The following is a 14,039-nucleotide window of genomic DNA, read 5'->3' as shown; positions in this document are numbered from 1 at the left end:
GTACTACCTTCTGACTGGTTATTTTAACAAAGGCATCTTTATGCCAAGCATCAACAGGAATTATGAGCAGGAGAAAAATAAATATTCAGGGGAGCTTTATAATGGAGAAAAATTGCCCAAAAGTAGTATATTAGGGCAAAAAGTGTACAGATTATAGGTATCACAAAATAAACAACTTTGGGTGTTGGCATAAATGAGGATATCAAAATAAAAGAAATAGCAAAATAACCATTGCAATACTAAAAGTAAAGTGCTGTATCAAAACTTCTGAGTTCACCACACATCCACCTTAAGAGCTAGTGTTAAAAACAAGACGTTTAGGGGTACAGGGGAAGAATAAAATATTAAGGCAAGGGATAATACCAACAGTTTCCAAAATAACGAACGTTATGATTATCAGAAAATAAATTCTAAAGATTTTGACGGCTTGCATGAATAAGGAATGAGTAGTTAAACAATGTTTCTAACTGTTAACAAGCAGGACACATACATTGCCATTTTCTGAGTCCTAGTTGATAAAACAAAGCAACTTCAAAAGCTATGAGTATCAAGTAGAAGGCGGTGAGTCTTTGGGTCTCTACATAAAGTAGTTTACTGTGTGAGGAGACCCCTATTTGATGCAATACAATGGAAGTTATCAGAAAAGCAAAAATTATTATAAAACACAGTCTAACAGTCTTGGCTGTTTGCATGAGTCTAATGTTCTGAAATGGATAGAACCATGGTCCAGAGGTCTTGGGAGCAACAGTCTACATCAGATGTCCTTTGCTTCTGCTGGTGGGAATGGCTGAATTTAAGGTTCAGTCCCTTCGTTAGTTGGACAGTCCAGGCCAGAGTTATGATTTTCTTCATTTGGAGAGATGGGTCTAAGCTTTAACGCTCTGTGACTTAGCAGCACAGGGGTTGGTAAGAAGAATCAGGTAGGAGCCTTTCAGCAGGGTTCAAGAGAGTTTTTAATTTGGTGCCTTCTCCAATAAGTATAATTTCCTGGCTATATCTTTGAGGCTGGAAGGTCGACTGGCTTTTTATGATTAAAGGCTTCCTTTACTAAGGAAGTATAATTTTTAACATAATGATTTAAAGCTTGGCAATAGTCTGAATTATATTTGGATCTGTTCAAGCGGAATATGGAAGAGCTAGCAGTTTCCCAGTAATAATTATTCTGTGGGGGGTTAATTTGTGAGGACCAAAGGAAGTAGACCTCAGGTTCAACAAAACACGGGGAAGTACCTGAGTCCATGGCAACTGCAAGGAGGCAGACAGTGTAGCTAACTGGGCTTTTATAATGCCATTGGTTCTTTCAACAGGCCTATAGGATTGTGGGTGGTATGGGCAATGCAATTTCTGGATTATAGGGAAGAATTTACATATTTCCCTTATGACTTGACTGATAAAATTAGTACCTCTATTACTGTAGAGGATTTTAGGTACACCATAAATAGGGATGATGTTTTCCAAAAGCATTTTTGCAATGATGCTGGTGATAGCCTTGTGACTAGGAAACATTTTTTTTAATCCAATGAGAGAATCCACAAATTATAACTAGGACATATTTGGAGCCACTGAAAGGAGAAAGTTGTATACAATCAATCTGTCATTCGACTGTAGGTCCTGTTGGTAGGTGATGCCTTCTAAGTGGGATTGTACGTGGTCAGCCAGAATTAAATTTAGAGCAAACAGAACAATGTTTGGTCGCATTGTCAGCAGCTTTCCACAAATGTCCCCAATAATGTTTGGTTAACATTTCAGTCAGCTTGTCCCATCCTAAATGATTGTGTGAATGTATATGCAGGGACCTGGGGATGACAGGTTTCTGATTGTTTGTCTGACATGCCTTTTTTAGCCAAGCTGTCTTTTCCTCCTTGGGAGTCATAATTTAGTGGCTAAAATAGGGTATGCTAGATACTTTTATTTGGGGTTTGTTGTTCTATTAATAATGTCTGCATTCTTATTATTAATGCAAAAATTATAGAACAATATCATTAATATCACGTGTAGGTTAAATTTTGTTGAAGATAATGCGAAAATTATTGCAGGAGTACATAGACAGGGAACTGCCAGAAATTCAAGCCAGGTTGAGAAGAGGACATGGAATGAGGGATGTCGTTGCTGATTTCAGATGCATCTTGGTTGAAAGCAGAGAGTCCCAGAGAGATGTTTACCTGTGTTTTATTGACTGTGTGAAGGCATTTGGCTCTATGGAGCATAACAAATTATGGATAACATTGTGAAGAATGGGAATTTCAGAACACTTAATTGTGCTCATGCAGAACCTATACATACACCAAAAGGCAATTGTTCAAACAGTACAAGGGATACTGCATGGTTTAAAATCTGGAAAGGTGTGCATCAGGGTTGTATCCTTTCACCATACTTATTCAATCTATATGCTGAGAAAATAATCCGAGAAGCTGGACTATATGAAGAAGAACACATTATCAGGATTGGTGGAAGACTCATTAACAACCTGTGACATGCAGATGACACAACCTTGCTTGCTGAAAGTGAAGAAGCCTCGAGTTACTTACTGTTGAAGATCAAAGACAACAACCTTCGTTACGGATTACACTTCAGCATAAAGAAAACAAAATTTATTACAACTGGACCAATAAGCAACATCATGATAAATGGAGAAAAGATTGATGTTCTCAAAGATTCCATTTTACTTAGATCCAGAATCAACACCTATGGAAGCAGCGGTCAAGAAATCAAATAATGTATTGCACTGGGCAAATCTGTTGCAAAAGACCTCTTTTAAGTGTTGAAAAGTAAGGATGTGACTTTGAGGACTAAGGTGCGCCTGACCTAAGCCATGGTGTTTTTGATCACTTCATATGTGTGTGAAAGCTGGACAATAAATAGGGAAGACTGAAGAAGAATTAATGCCTTTGAATTGTGGTGTTGACAAGAATACTGAATATACCATGGACTGCCCAGAAGAATGAACAAATCTGTCTTGGAAGAAGTACAGCCAGAATGTTCATTAGAAGCAAGGATGGTGAGCCTTCAGCTCATGTACTTTGGACATGTTATTAGGAGGGACCAGTCCTTGGAGAAAAACATCATGCTTGGTAAGGTAGAGGTTCAGTGAAAAAGAGGAAGACATTCAACAAGATGGATTGACACAGTGGCTGCAACGATGGGCTCAAGCCTAACAAAAATTGTGAGGATGGTGCAGGACTGGGCAGTGTTTTGTTCTGTTGTACATAGGGTTGCTATGAGTCGGAACAAACTCAACGGCACCTAACATCAACAACAGCTTTTATTAATAAGCTATCGGACATCCCTGGGTCACAAGTGTGATAGCTGTTGCAGATGTGACAGGAGAGATGATTTGGGTTTGGGAGGGTACTTCTTTGTCTGTAGCAGGAGCCATAAGGGCTAAAGGGGACACGGTAGTTGAGTTGCCCAGACAAAATATAGCCATGTGGTGGGCTGCTTCAATGTAGCTTCCCCACCAATGTTTTTCTAAATGTACAATTAGATTTTCTAATCCTAAATGGTCATTTAAATATTGGTATCTGATTACAAGGGGGTGTAATGATTGAAGCAGAACAACTTTATTTTCTGGCATGAGCCATGAATTGCTGATTGGATCTAGTATACAGTCTGAGTCTTTCCAAATCTGTACTTCTGATTCAGAGACCAAGCTTGGATAAATATGTAAAAATTTTAAGATATCTTCCTCCTTGTCTTTCATCTGAATTTGAGACAAATGAGTAAGGGGCATTTGGGAGGCTGCCCATCTGGCATGTGATTAGCCAAATCATTGCGTTTGATCTCTTCAGTCTCCGGAATTCCGTGAGGCTGATGGGCCTGTGCTTTGATTACAGTAATCTCAGAAGGGAGCAGAAACGCTCCCTGGAAGGCCTGCCCCTAATGGGCCATTTTTGATTTTCCTTCCAGAGGAGATTAAAAATCCTGTTTCCAAAGATACTAAAATCATGTGTAACCCCCAAAACATACCTCAGATCTAAAAAATTCTTACCAACAGTCCATCAGCCAATATGCAAGCCCAGTTGAGGTTGTATTGCTGAGGTAACCTACGGGAGCGGACTGGTTTACAAAATATCCTCCCTGGTAATGGGAATTAGTAGGGTGTGGTTTAAGATAAGACCCACCAACAAAGAAGACTAGGTTAGGAAGTGGGGCCTCCAGTAAATTAGGCCTGGTAGCTAAAAGTTGCATGGTGAAATCTAGACAATTATGAGGCGGTTCATTCTCATGAGGCAAAGACAACGCCATGGATGGATTCAAACGGTATACAATATGCAGGCAAATATTAGAGGCTGCCAACATAAGTCATTCTGCTAGTGGACAGAAATTGAGTTAAAGTTGAATTCAAAGTGGCTAACACTGCATGAGGGACGTAAACATCTAGGAAATTTCCCAAAACAATATCTGATGTAGTTTCCACCAGCCTGGCAGTGGCAGCAACCACACTGCAGCTAGGAGAGTGACCTCTTGTAATGGGGTCCAGTTGGTTATAGTAATACCCAGTGGGTCTCTGCTGTCCTCCATGTTTCTGGGAAGGACTCCTTAAGCATTTCCTGAAATGTCATGAACAAAACATGAAAAATCTAACTTATAATTTGGAAACCTGAAGGCAAGTGTGTAAAATCTCTTTTAGTGGTGTGATGGCTATTTGTTCTCTGTTGGTAACTCCCACAATTCAGGATGTCTTTTCACTTCAGGCTAGAAGCTTTTGTACACACATGGGATTTATAGCAGGAAGCATCATATGATTGTCGATTAAGACTTTGAAAGGTTCTTCATTAACAAAAACAGTTGTTTCACCTTGAGGATTTAGAGGTACCACAGGAAAAGCCTCTGTTTTGTCCCTGGAGCCCCTTCATGCCAATGAAGATGGAAGTGGAAGCCCTGGTAGAAGTCCATATTTTTTTTTTTTACTTAAGCCACTCACTTTTAAAAAGTCTTGGCTTACTGCAGTAAAAGAAAACATCAGTTACTGCCTCTGTATTAACCTTAGGACTTCTTTTCTGTAAGGGACCCCTTTCTCTCGGCTGGGTCTGCAGTTGCTGCAGCTGCAAGGCCATTTTTTTTTTTTAGCATTTTCTTTAATCTCAAGAGTTTGGGCTAATACATGAGCCAATCCAGTAAGTTCTGATATAGGGATAAATTTCCAGGCCAGTTGTGTCTTTGTAGTAGAGCTGAGAGCTCTGGGTTAAGGGCTGAAATAAATGCTGCATCAAAGGCCCTCATAGCCCCAGGAGTCTCCAAGTCTAATACCGAATGTTTAACAAACTTCTGGTATAGTCTATTCTGGTAATCACAAACAGCCTCATCCTTCTGTTGACCACAAGAATGAATTTTAGTCTAATCTACTACAGGAGGAAAAGCCTTCTCAAGGGCATCGTGTTTAAGACCAAAATGAGGCAAGAGGAAAAATAAAGGATGAATAGACATCGTATACAATTCTGCATTTCTCTGGTTTGCTTCATCTAGCTGTGTTACTGTACTTTGTATTCAGCTGCTATTATTTGGTAGTTGTAGTGGACACTGTTGGTGCCTAACACAAATTTCCTTTATTAGCTGGTTTGCCCATCTCCAGCTGCCACCTTCTCCAGAGAATTGCCCTTAGGCAAATGGAAACTACTTCACCCAGGAAGTTAAACGCCTCCCTCACTTCTCATTGGCAGTCTCCAGTTAGGGACTAACTAACATAGAAGCACAAAAGTCCAGTCCATTTGCCTCGCAGTCATAGATAGCACCCATGGTACAAATCGTGCTCCAAAGCCTCCAGTGGGATCAGGCTGAGACCACATCCTTGCTGAATTCCTTCCCTTCTCATGTTCTTTTCTTCTAACTCTTTCTCCTGAGAGCTCCTCCTTCAATTATTCAAGCGCACCCAAATCCCTGTCTTTTGCTCTATTTCTAGGGAACCTGACCTAAGATAATACTGTAAAGCATTAACATGCTGGGAAAAAAAAAAAAAAACACATAGAAAGTAGTACTTTTTCTGAGTTATTTCTGAAACAAGTGTTGTAGCAGAAGACTTTGTAAAGTGTCTGGCAGAGTCCCTAGCACATAAAAAATGCCAATCAATAGTAGCCACAATGAACATGATGAAGATAACGGTGATGGTAGTACCACTTCCTGCTCAGAAATTTCCAATTCTTTCCATTACATACTTCATGATATTTTAGAGATACACAACTTGGGTTAAACTTACCTTTTTTACTTACATTCTTACTGCTGCCCCAGATTAAATTGTTTTTGAAGTTAAAATTAAAATGTTGGTAGATTGTTTTTCTACCAACTTAGAATTGCTTTTAATTTGCCCCCATCTGTCCAAATTCTAACTGTTTTCTAGGACTCATTGTATCTCTTCTAATACACATTCTCTAAGTATGTCAACACAATGGGCTCCTTTATAAAAGTAAGATTTGTCATACTTTTATTATCAGAGTTATATTGTGTCTCAACTCTGTTAAATACTTGAAAGAGCAGTTTACACATGTATTTCAAGTAATAGTGTGTTTGAATATTGTTTATCTCTTATAGAAGTAACTATAAACTTTTGGGAATTTTTCATGAAATTAATTTGAATATTTATAATTGTTGAGAAGTATTTGAAGTATTTCTAGGCCATTGAACAGATGAAAATATGTTTTTAGAATAAACTTGACTTTATTGAACATAACAGTATATAAAACTTTTACTCTATATGTAAGTGTATATAAAATATTTAGTCTGTATGTTAGTGTATACAAGTCTTACTCTACCCAGCATAGTACCTTGGATATAGTAGCCATGCAAATATTTGTCATTCTTTTTTAATTTATGTGTTTGCAACATATTATTTTGTCTTAGTATTATGTAATACTTATAATTAGCATTTTTTATATTAAAAGCCTTTCAACTTTACCAACCTTTTTTTTTTTTAAGTAAAGTACAAAATATGCAAAGGGTTTAGTGTAGATAACTTTAATTTTAATCTTTCCCCTTTTAGATTATCGACACAATGGTCGAGATCTTCAGAGCTCAACATTATCAGTGCCAGAACAAGTAATGTCATCAAACCATTGTTCACCATCAGGGTCTCCCCACCGAGTAGATGTAATAGGAAGGACTAGATCATGGTCACCCAGTGTCCCTCCTCCACAAAGGTAGGATATCATATAATTTTAAGTGTAGAATGGTACTATATGTTTATTTATTGTAAACTATCATTAATGGTCTCTAAAGATAATAAATTATTGTCAGGAAAATTTATTTAGGGAAAAATAAGTACCCTGTTCAATAACCTGGGTAATGAGAATAATACCAACAATGAATTGCTTTGTAATTTTGGATGCTGTACATATTATTTTATTTTAATAGTTTAAAATCATTAAGAGGAACCAGGCTTTAATCATGTATCAGTATTGAGCGTATCTAGTTAGAACCAGCTAATTAAAATCATTGGCAATATAGATATTGATCATTTAAGAAATAGAAAAAAATATACACCTAATGGGTCTTTAAGATTTGGGATAATCATCAGAAGAATAAAAAGATTCATAGGCAGTGAGAAAAATGACTCGGAAAGCCTTTAGCTCCAGGTCTTATGCTGGTGGAAATTTTTGATCAACATATTTGCAGAGAGGCTTAGTGGAGTAAAAACCATGGAAATAATACATTGGAGCTCACAAGAAATATGTGCATAATTCACATTTTATGTACAGGCAGTCCTCGGGTTACGAATATCTGACTTATTGACAATTTGTACTTGCTGTTTAGTGTAAATTGCCCTCACTTTGAGATGATTGAATGAACCCCTACTTGCAACAAATTTTTCATCACAATCACCTTCACTTGCTGCAAGTGTAGCTTTTAAATCATTGAAAAGGCTTTGAACCTTTTATTGCACCAAAGTAAGGCTAAATAAGAACTATATGAACCTGTTCCAACTTACCTACAAATTCGACTTAATGGCACAGTTGGAAGCGGATCTCATCAGTAAGTTGTGGACTGCCTGTACTTGTGGCGTTTAAGAAAATTTAGACTGTTTTGAGTGACAATCTTATAATTCCTGCTTTAATTGAATAATTTATTTTGTTTTAGACTTAGAAATTTTAATTGTAAGCTTACTAACTTCATACATGGCTAAGAGAACTTTAGACTTACATATGTATATTTGATTTATATGAATTATTAAGCACTTGGGGGAAAAAAAAACCCATTGCTGTTGAGTCAGTTTTGACTCAGAATTTACTTAATTCAGAAAATTGGAGAAATTAAGAAGAAAATCTGTTATAAAGTTTATAAACATAGCTTAAAACATTTGACGATATTAAATTAACTAAGTTTGTAAATGTGGCCAGAATTATTCAGTCTTCTGAGGAGTGATTGCTAAAATGTTATAGTTTAAGAAAGAACTAGGTTTTGAATTTGTAATTTTAGTAAATTAGACCCTTTCCCATTAAAAAATAATAAAATAATGCATAACTTATAAATCAAGGAAAGAAAATTTGAACACTTCTATAGAAGATAGGCATAGGTTTTAGATTAGATTCAAGTGCATATAATTGCCATATATAACAGGAGCTGAAATATAAAATATTTATTCTGTCATGAAAATTAAGTGTGGAAGTGGGCAATCCAGGGCAGAATGGTAGCTCAAAGAATTTGATCAATTGTAGACACTTCTGTTTGGACCTTAAAAAGCAATTAACAATCATCATCCCCAAAACAAGATCCACAATTATATTGTCTAAAAACAACATGCTTAAAAGCAAAAAAACAGAGCAAGTATAAGACCAGAGGCATGAAAAAAATGTAATAGGCATATATAAACCGTAAGAAAAATGGGATCGTAATTTCAATTGGTAAATAAAATTTGAATTCAGTGTCAAAAATGTCATAAAGAGCAAAGAAAGATTTTATTCTGGAAGAAAATGAACACAAATTTAAAAAGTAAATCAGTATTACCACTTTGAATTATACAGTTTATGCTTTGCCCAAAGGAATTTGGACAAGGTGATATGAATATCTACATAGACAATACAACATAATATATTATTAGAATTAATATGGACGTTTTGCAGAATTATTGGCCATAAGGTCAACTTTTAAAATGAATAATAATCAGAAAATTTCACAAGACCCAAAGCACTATTCTCAAAAGCAACACAAAGTATAAAATATGTAGCAATTGATCTTATTAAAAATTCACATGATCTTTGTAGAGTAAATGTAAAACTTCATGTAAGGAATAAATGAGAGATATGCCATACTTGTGGGTAGAATTACTTCATTTAATAAAGATATCAATTCTGTACAAATTAATCTATAAGTTTAATGCTATATCAATCAAAATTCTATCTGAGATTTTCATAAACTTGAAAATATTATTCTAGAATTTATATGGGGATGTAAAGGTACATGAATAATTCATTCATTTTGAAAAAGAGGAGGTAAATTTACCACCAAGACATAGTAATTAAAAACAGAATGGAACTTGAACGGTAGCAACAAGATAGACCTACTGAACAGACTAGAGAGCATAATATAAATATGTTTATAGTTATATGAACTTGATGTACAGTAACTGTGGCATCACAAAGTAATGTGGAAAGGATGGATTGGAAAGGATAGGAAAATTAGCTCATTATATGGAGTAAAATTAAAAACTGGATTCCTACTTTACATCTTATAACATGCCATGCCATAATCTTTCTTATGTTTTAAAGGGCTGCAGTTTGTGGTGGTATATGGTAGTAAACTTTGAAGCAAGAGACTACTTAGGCAGCTGTTGCTACGGTATAGGCAGGAGGATGGTAGTTCAGACGAGGGTGCCATCAGGGGAGATGGTGAGAAGTGACAGACTTTGAGTTATCCTCCTGAGCTCTGAATTCATGTCCAGCCACCTATGAGGCATCTCTTCCTCTGTCCCTATAAGCCATGTAAACAAACATGTCCAGCACTGAACTCACTTTCTCCACGGAAATCTAGTCTTCCATATGTCATTGAATATCACTACCAATCACTACCATCTGCCCAAGCTAGAGACCTGGGAAGCATCCATTAGCACATTTGATATTCCATATCTCTTCCCCCATCGACATTAGATTACTTTGGACTCTCTGTATGTCTTGTCTCTGTTATAGAAGCTTAACACTATCCCAGCTTCACTCTGAGCCTCCAGTTGAAATTTATACCTAGTTACCAGGGGTGAAGTTAGTAAAAACTCACACTGAGCATTACGTTGACTTTATATCTTTCTAGTGTCTTTATTATATTAATAAACCTCATTTCTTAGTATACTATATGATTTTGGTTCACTAAGATATTTAATAAATCCTGCTATTACAGTCGGAATGTGGAACAGGGACTTCGAGGGACACGCTCTTCTACTGGACATTATAATACAATTAGCCGAATGGATAGACATCGTGTCATGGATGACCATTATTCTCCAGACAGAGACAGGTAAATATGATTAAATACTATTAGACCCTATTATAATCACTGCCTTCAGAAGGTGTTACCATAAAATGTTTTCATCCCCAACTTGGGCATTCCTTGATCTGAGTTTCTGAAACCACATTTTTCCTTTACAGTGACCACATTCATTCTTAAGACCATCACATCATTAAAAAAAAAAAAAGCAATTTGTTTCCTTCAGTAAGAAAAAAACAAAGTCATCGTGCTTGCAGTTTTGGTCCTTTGTTAAATAAAACCAGTTAAGTTAGTGAACTTGCACATGGGGTTATAATAATAATTATAACAAAAACAAGATGTTTCATTTTTCTTACCTTATCATAACCAATTGTTACACACACATTCACACATACACATATAAATAAATTTAAAGGTCTTTTGTGTTTATCAGGGAATCAGTGTGACTATATACTGTATATATATTGAGACAAGAGTATAGTTTGTTTAAGAAGTAGTTTGTCATGATTCATGAAGAGGTTTTTCCTCGTGGCTTTTCAGTAAACTTTTTATCCTGTATTTAGAAGAATTATCTGAATTTGTTCTATTAAATGTGACAAGCTAGGAAATAAAAGTGTATGCCACAATGCTTCCATTAATTACTACTAATATTTTAAAATTAGGCAAATTGATCAACCCTTCTAATTTATGCTTGGCCATATGTAAAATGAATACTATTATATTTTTCCAAACTATCAAGTGAGTTTAATATAAGGATTAGGAAAGAAAATTTAATTTACTATTTAGAAAATATTATAATAAAATAATGAGGGAACTCAGAAGTCATTTTGTATGCTTCCTAAATCAATTTTAGGAAAGCAATTACAGGTTTTTAAATCAACTGATAAAGAAGTCACTTTTAATATTTATAAATTTAATTGTTCTGTCTAAATCTAGGGTTGTTTTCAATTCATTGTGTTTTAGTACATTTCTCCAAAAGAAGTCTAAGAAATTAGTCTTCAGTGGTGTCAAACAAGTATTAGCTTTTTGTGCCTGACATCTAAGAAAAAAATTAGAAGATACTAAATTAATATCAATATTAGTGTAAAGTGAAAGTTAATGTATTTTGTTTCTTTTCAGTTTGTTTCATTATCTCATAGTGATCTGTGTCTTCAGAGTTAATCATAGACATGCTACCTATAGAAATTGATGCTTACCAAGTACAATAATAGAGAAAGGATAGCTATGTTGGCATGATTAGGAGTTGGGAAGGAGTCACATTAGGGTAGATGAACGGATATTTTAGTTATTACTATGATTCTAATGAGCTTGATCATTTCTGGAAATTATTTATACAGCAAGCTGTAAACTCTTTTCATTGAAAGTCTGATATTAAAAATGGTGAGAGAGAAAACTCTGAAATGACTTAAGTCCTTCAAGCTTATGTAAAGTTTTTCTCTTAATAGAAAATGGACTTTGATATTTTCTCTGAAAACAAGGTAATATGGTCTAATGCCTGAAAGGATAAAATAAAATTAATCGTCCTTCTTAAAATTTTACACTTTAAACTTGGACTTACAAGCAAAAATATTCACTGTAATAGCAAGCACATAATCTTTTATCAGTATTTTAAGGCAAAAAGCCCAGGGATTAGTGGCAGCAAAATTTGCTATTAAATCTTTGATGACTAATCCTTGGTATTAGCTGATGCAGTCCGTAATTGAAATATGTCATTATATTTTCTTGTTTACTTTATAGTGCCATGAATCTTTTAGCTTAGCAAAATGCTCAAGCAATTATATTTTGAAGTTTTGGGAACTGTTGAGCCACATGATTTCATTGCTTTCATAGAGTGATATAGATTTCCAGATCATAGATAATTACTCTTAATTGCGGCCTGCCTTAATTTTTTTTTAAATAAGTAAAATAGAATCACATTTAAATAGTAATATAAATCCATTTCTTATATATTAGTTTGGGGGGCCCTAGTGGCACTGTGGTTAAGAGCTACAGCGAGCTATAGTTGCGAATCAAAAAGCTGACAGTTTGAATCCACCAGCTGCTCCTTGGAAACCCTTTGGGGCAGCTCTACTCTGTGCTATAGGGTCACCATGAGTCGGAATTGACTCGACGGCAAATGGTTGGGTTTATACATTATTTTTAAATTATCTCTTATAATTATTTATTAACATAAGGAATACAAAATTTAAAAGTACAGTATGAAACATTGAGGTGGTCTATCACATTATTAAAAATGAATCCTTGATTTTTGTTTTACACTAATATTCTAAAAGGTTTTCTCTAATAGAATGCATCTAAAGGCATTGTAAAATTTATATTCTATTTAGAAGGTAAGGATCTCTAAAACTCTTACAGTGAGAATTTTATTGAATAGCATTTTATAGAGTCCATTGATACTGTTGATTACAAAATCTAAGAGAATTTCCTTTGATATGTAAGCATAATTTAGGCGTTTTGAAAGGTATATGAACCTTTCTTGTCAGTAACAAGTGGATGCACTGGACTGGAATATTATTTTATTGAATGTGCTCTTCTTCAGTAGCATAGGCATCAGAGCCAAATGGCCTGTGGTTAGAATCTGGATTTTACCATTTTCTAGCTGTTTATCTTTGGGAAAATTAGCCCCTCTGACATTTGATTTCCTTATCTATAAAGCTAGAAAAGTAATGCCAACTTTATGAGGTTATTTTGTGGATTAAATGACACTGCCTTCAGTTGCATAGTATGTACTCAAAAAATATGCCTTACCCTTGACATTTTAAAAGGATCTTTTGGTTTGCAAATAATTCACATATTAATGTGCTTACCAATTGTCTTCGTCATCCAGTACTGCTATAACAGAAATAGCGCAAGTGGATGGTTTATTCTTTTACAGTCCAGTAGGGTAGAAGTCTGAATTCAGGGCACTGGCTCCAGGGAAGGTTTTTTCTCTCTGTCAGCTCTGGAGGAAGGTCCTTGTGATTCATCAGTCTTCCCTTGGTCTAGGAGCAACTCAGAGCAGGCACCTCAGATCCAAAGGACGTACTCTGCTTCCAGGACTGCTTTCTTAGTGGTATGAGGAGCCCTGCCTCTGCTCATTTCTCTCTTTTATATCTCAAAAGAGATTGGTTTAAGACACTATCTAATCTTGTAGACCTCATCAATATAATTGCTGCTAATCCATCTTATAACATCATAGTGATGGGATTTGCAACATATTGGAAAATCACATAAAATGGTGGACAATCACATAAAATGGTGGACAATCACACAATGCTGAGAATCATGGCCCAGCTAAGTTGACAGATATTTTCGGGGAACAGAGTTCAATCCATGACACCAGTTAAGCAGAAAAACAGAGAAACCAGGTAATTCAGGTAACTTTGTAGAATGTAGCACATGAGTTGGGCCTTGAAAAATGGACATGTTTGTTCAGGCAAGAACAAGAGCAGAGATACAGAGACAGAACACTCGTACACATCAGAAAGGCCCAGTACAAAGAATGAAGGATTTGGGGACATTTTGGAAAGTTGTGCATGAAAACAGTAGCTTTTACTTTGGCTATATTTGGTGAGAAATGATGCTATCTGATATTAAATTTTGGTACCTGATTAAATTTAAGTGGTGTAAGGAGAAAATATACTGTTTATGTCCTT

At 35.5% G+C, this 14,039-nt stretch overlaps 1 protein-coding gene across 27 annotated transcripts in view; it reads left to right on the top strand.

Moving 5' to 3' along the window:
* RIMS2 (regulating synaptic membrane exocytosis 2) overlaps positions 1–14,039 on the top strand; it is a 647,490-nt gene that overhangs the window by 417,417 nt on the left and 216,034 nt on the right. For all 27 annotated transcript variants that reach the window (XM_049853946.1, XM_049853942.1, XM_049853937.1 and 24 more), the window contains 2 exons: positions 6,974–7,130; positions 10,318–10,434. In XM_049853946.1, coding sequence (XP_049709903.1) covers positions 6,974–7,130; positions 10,318–10,434 — 274 coding nt within the window. The remainder of the gene's footprint in view (positions 1–6,973; positions 7,131–10,317; positions 10,435–14,039) is intronic.

Source organism: Elephas maximus, chromosome 15 (genome assembly GCF_024166365.1).
Source record: "Elephas maximus indicus isolate mEleMax1 chromosome 15, mEleMax1 primary haplotype, whole genome shotgun sequence".
Classification (NCBI taxonomy): domain Eukaryota; kingdom Metazoa; phylum Chordata; class Mammalia; order Proboscidea; family Elephantidae; genus Elephas; species Elephas maximus.
This window is presented reverse-complemented; position numbering and strand designations above follow the sequence as displayed.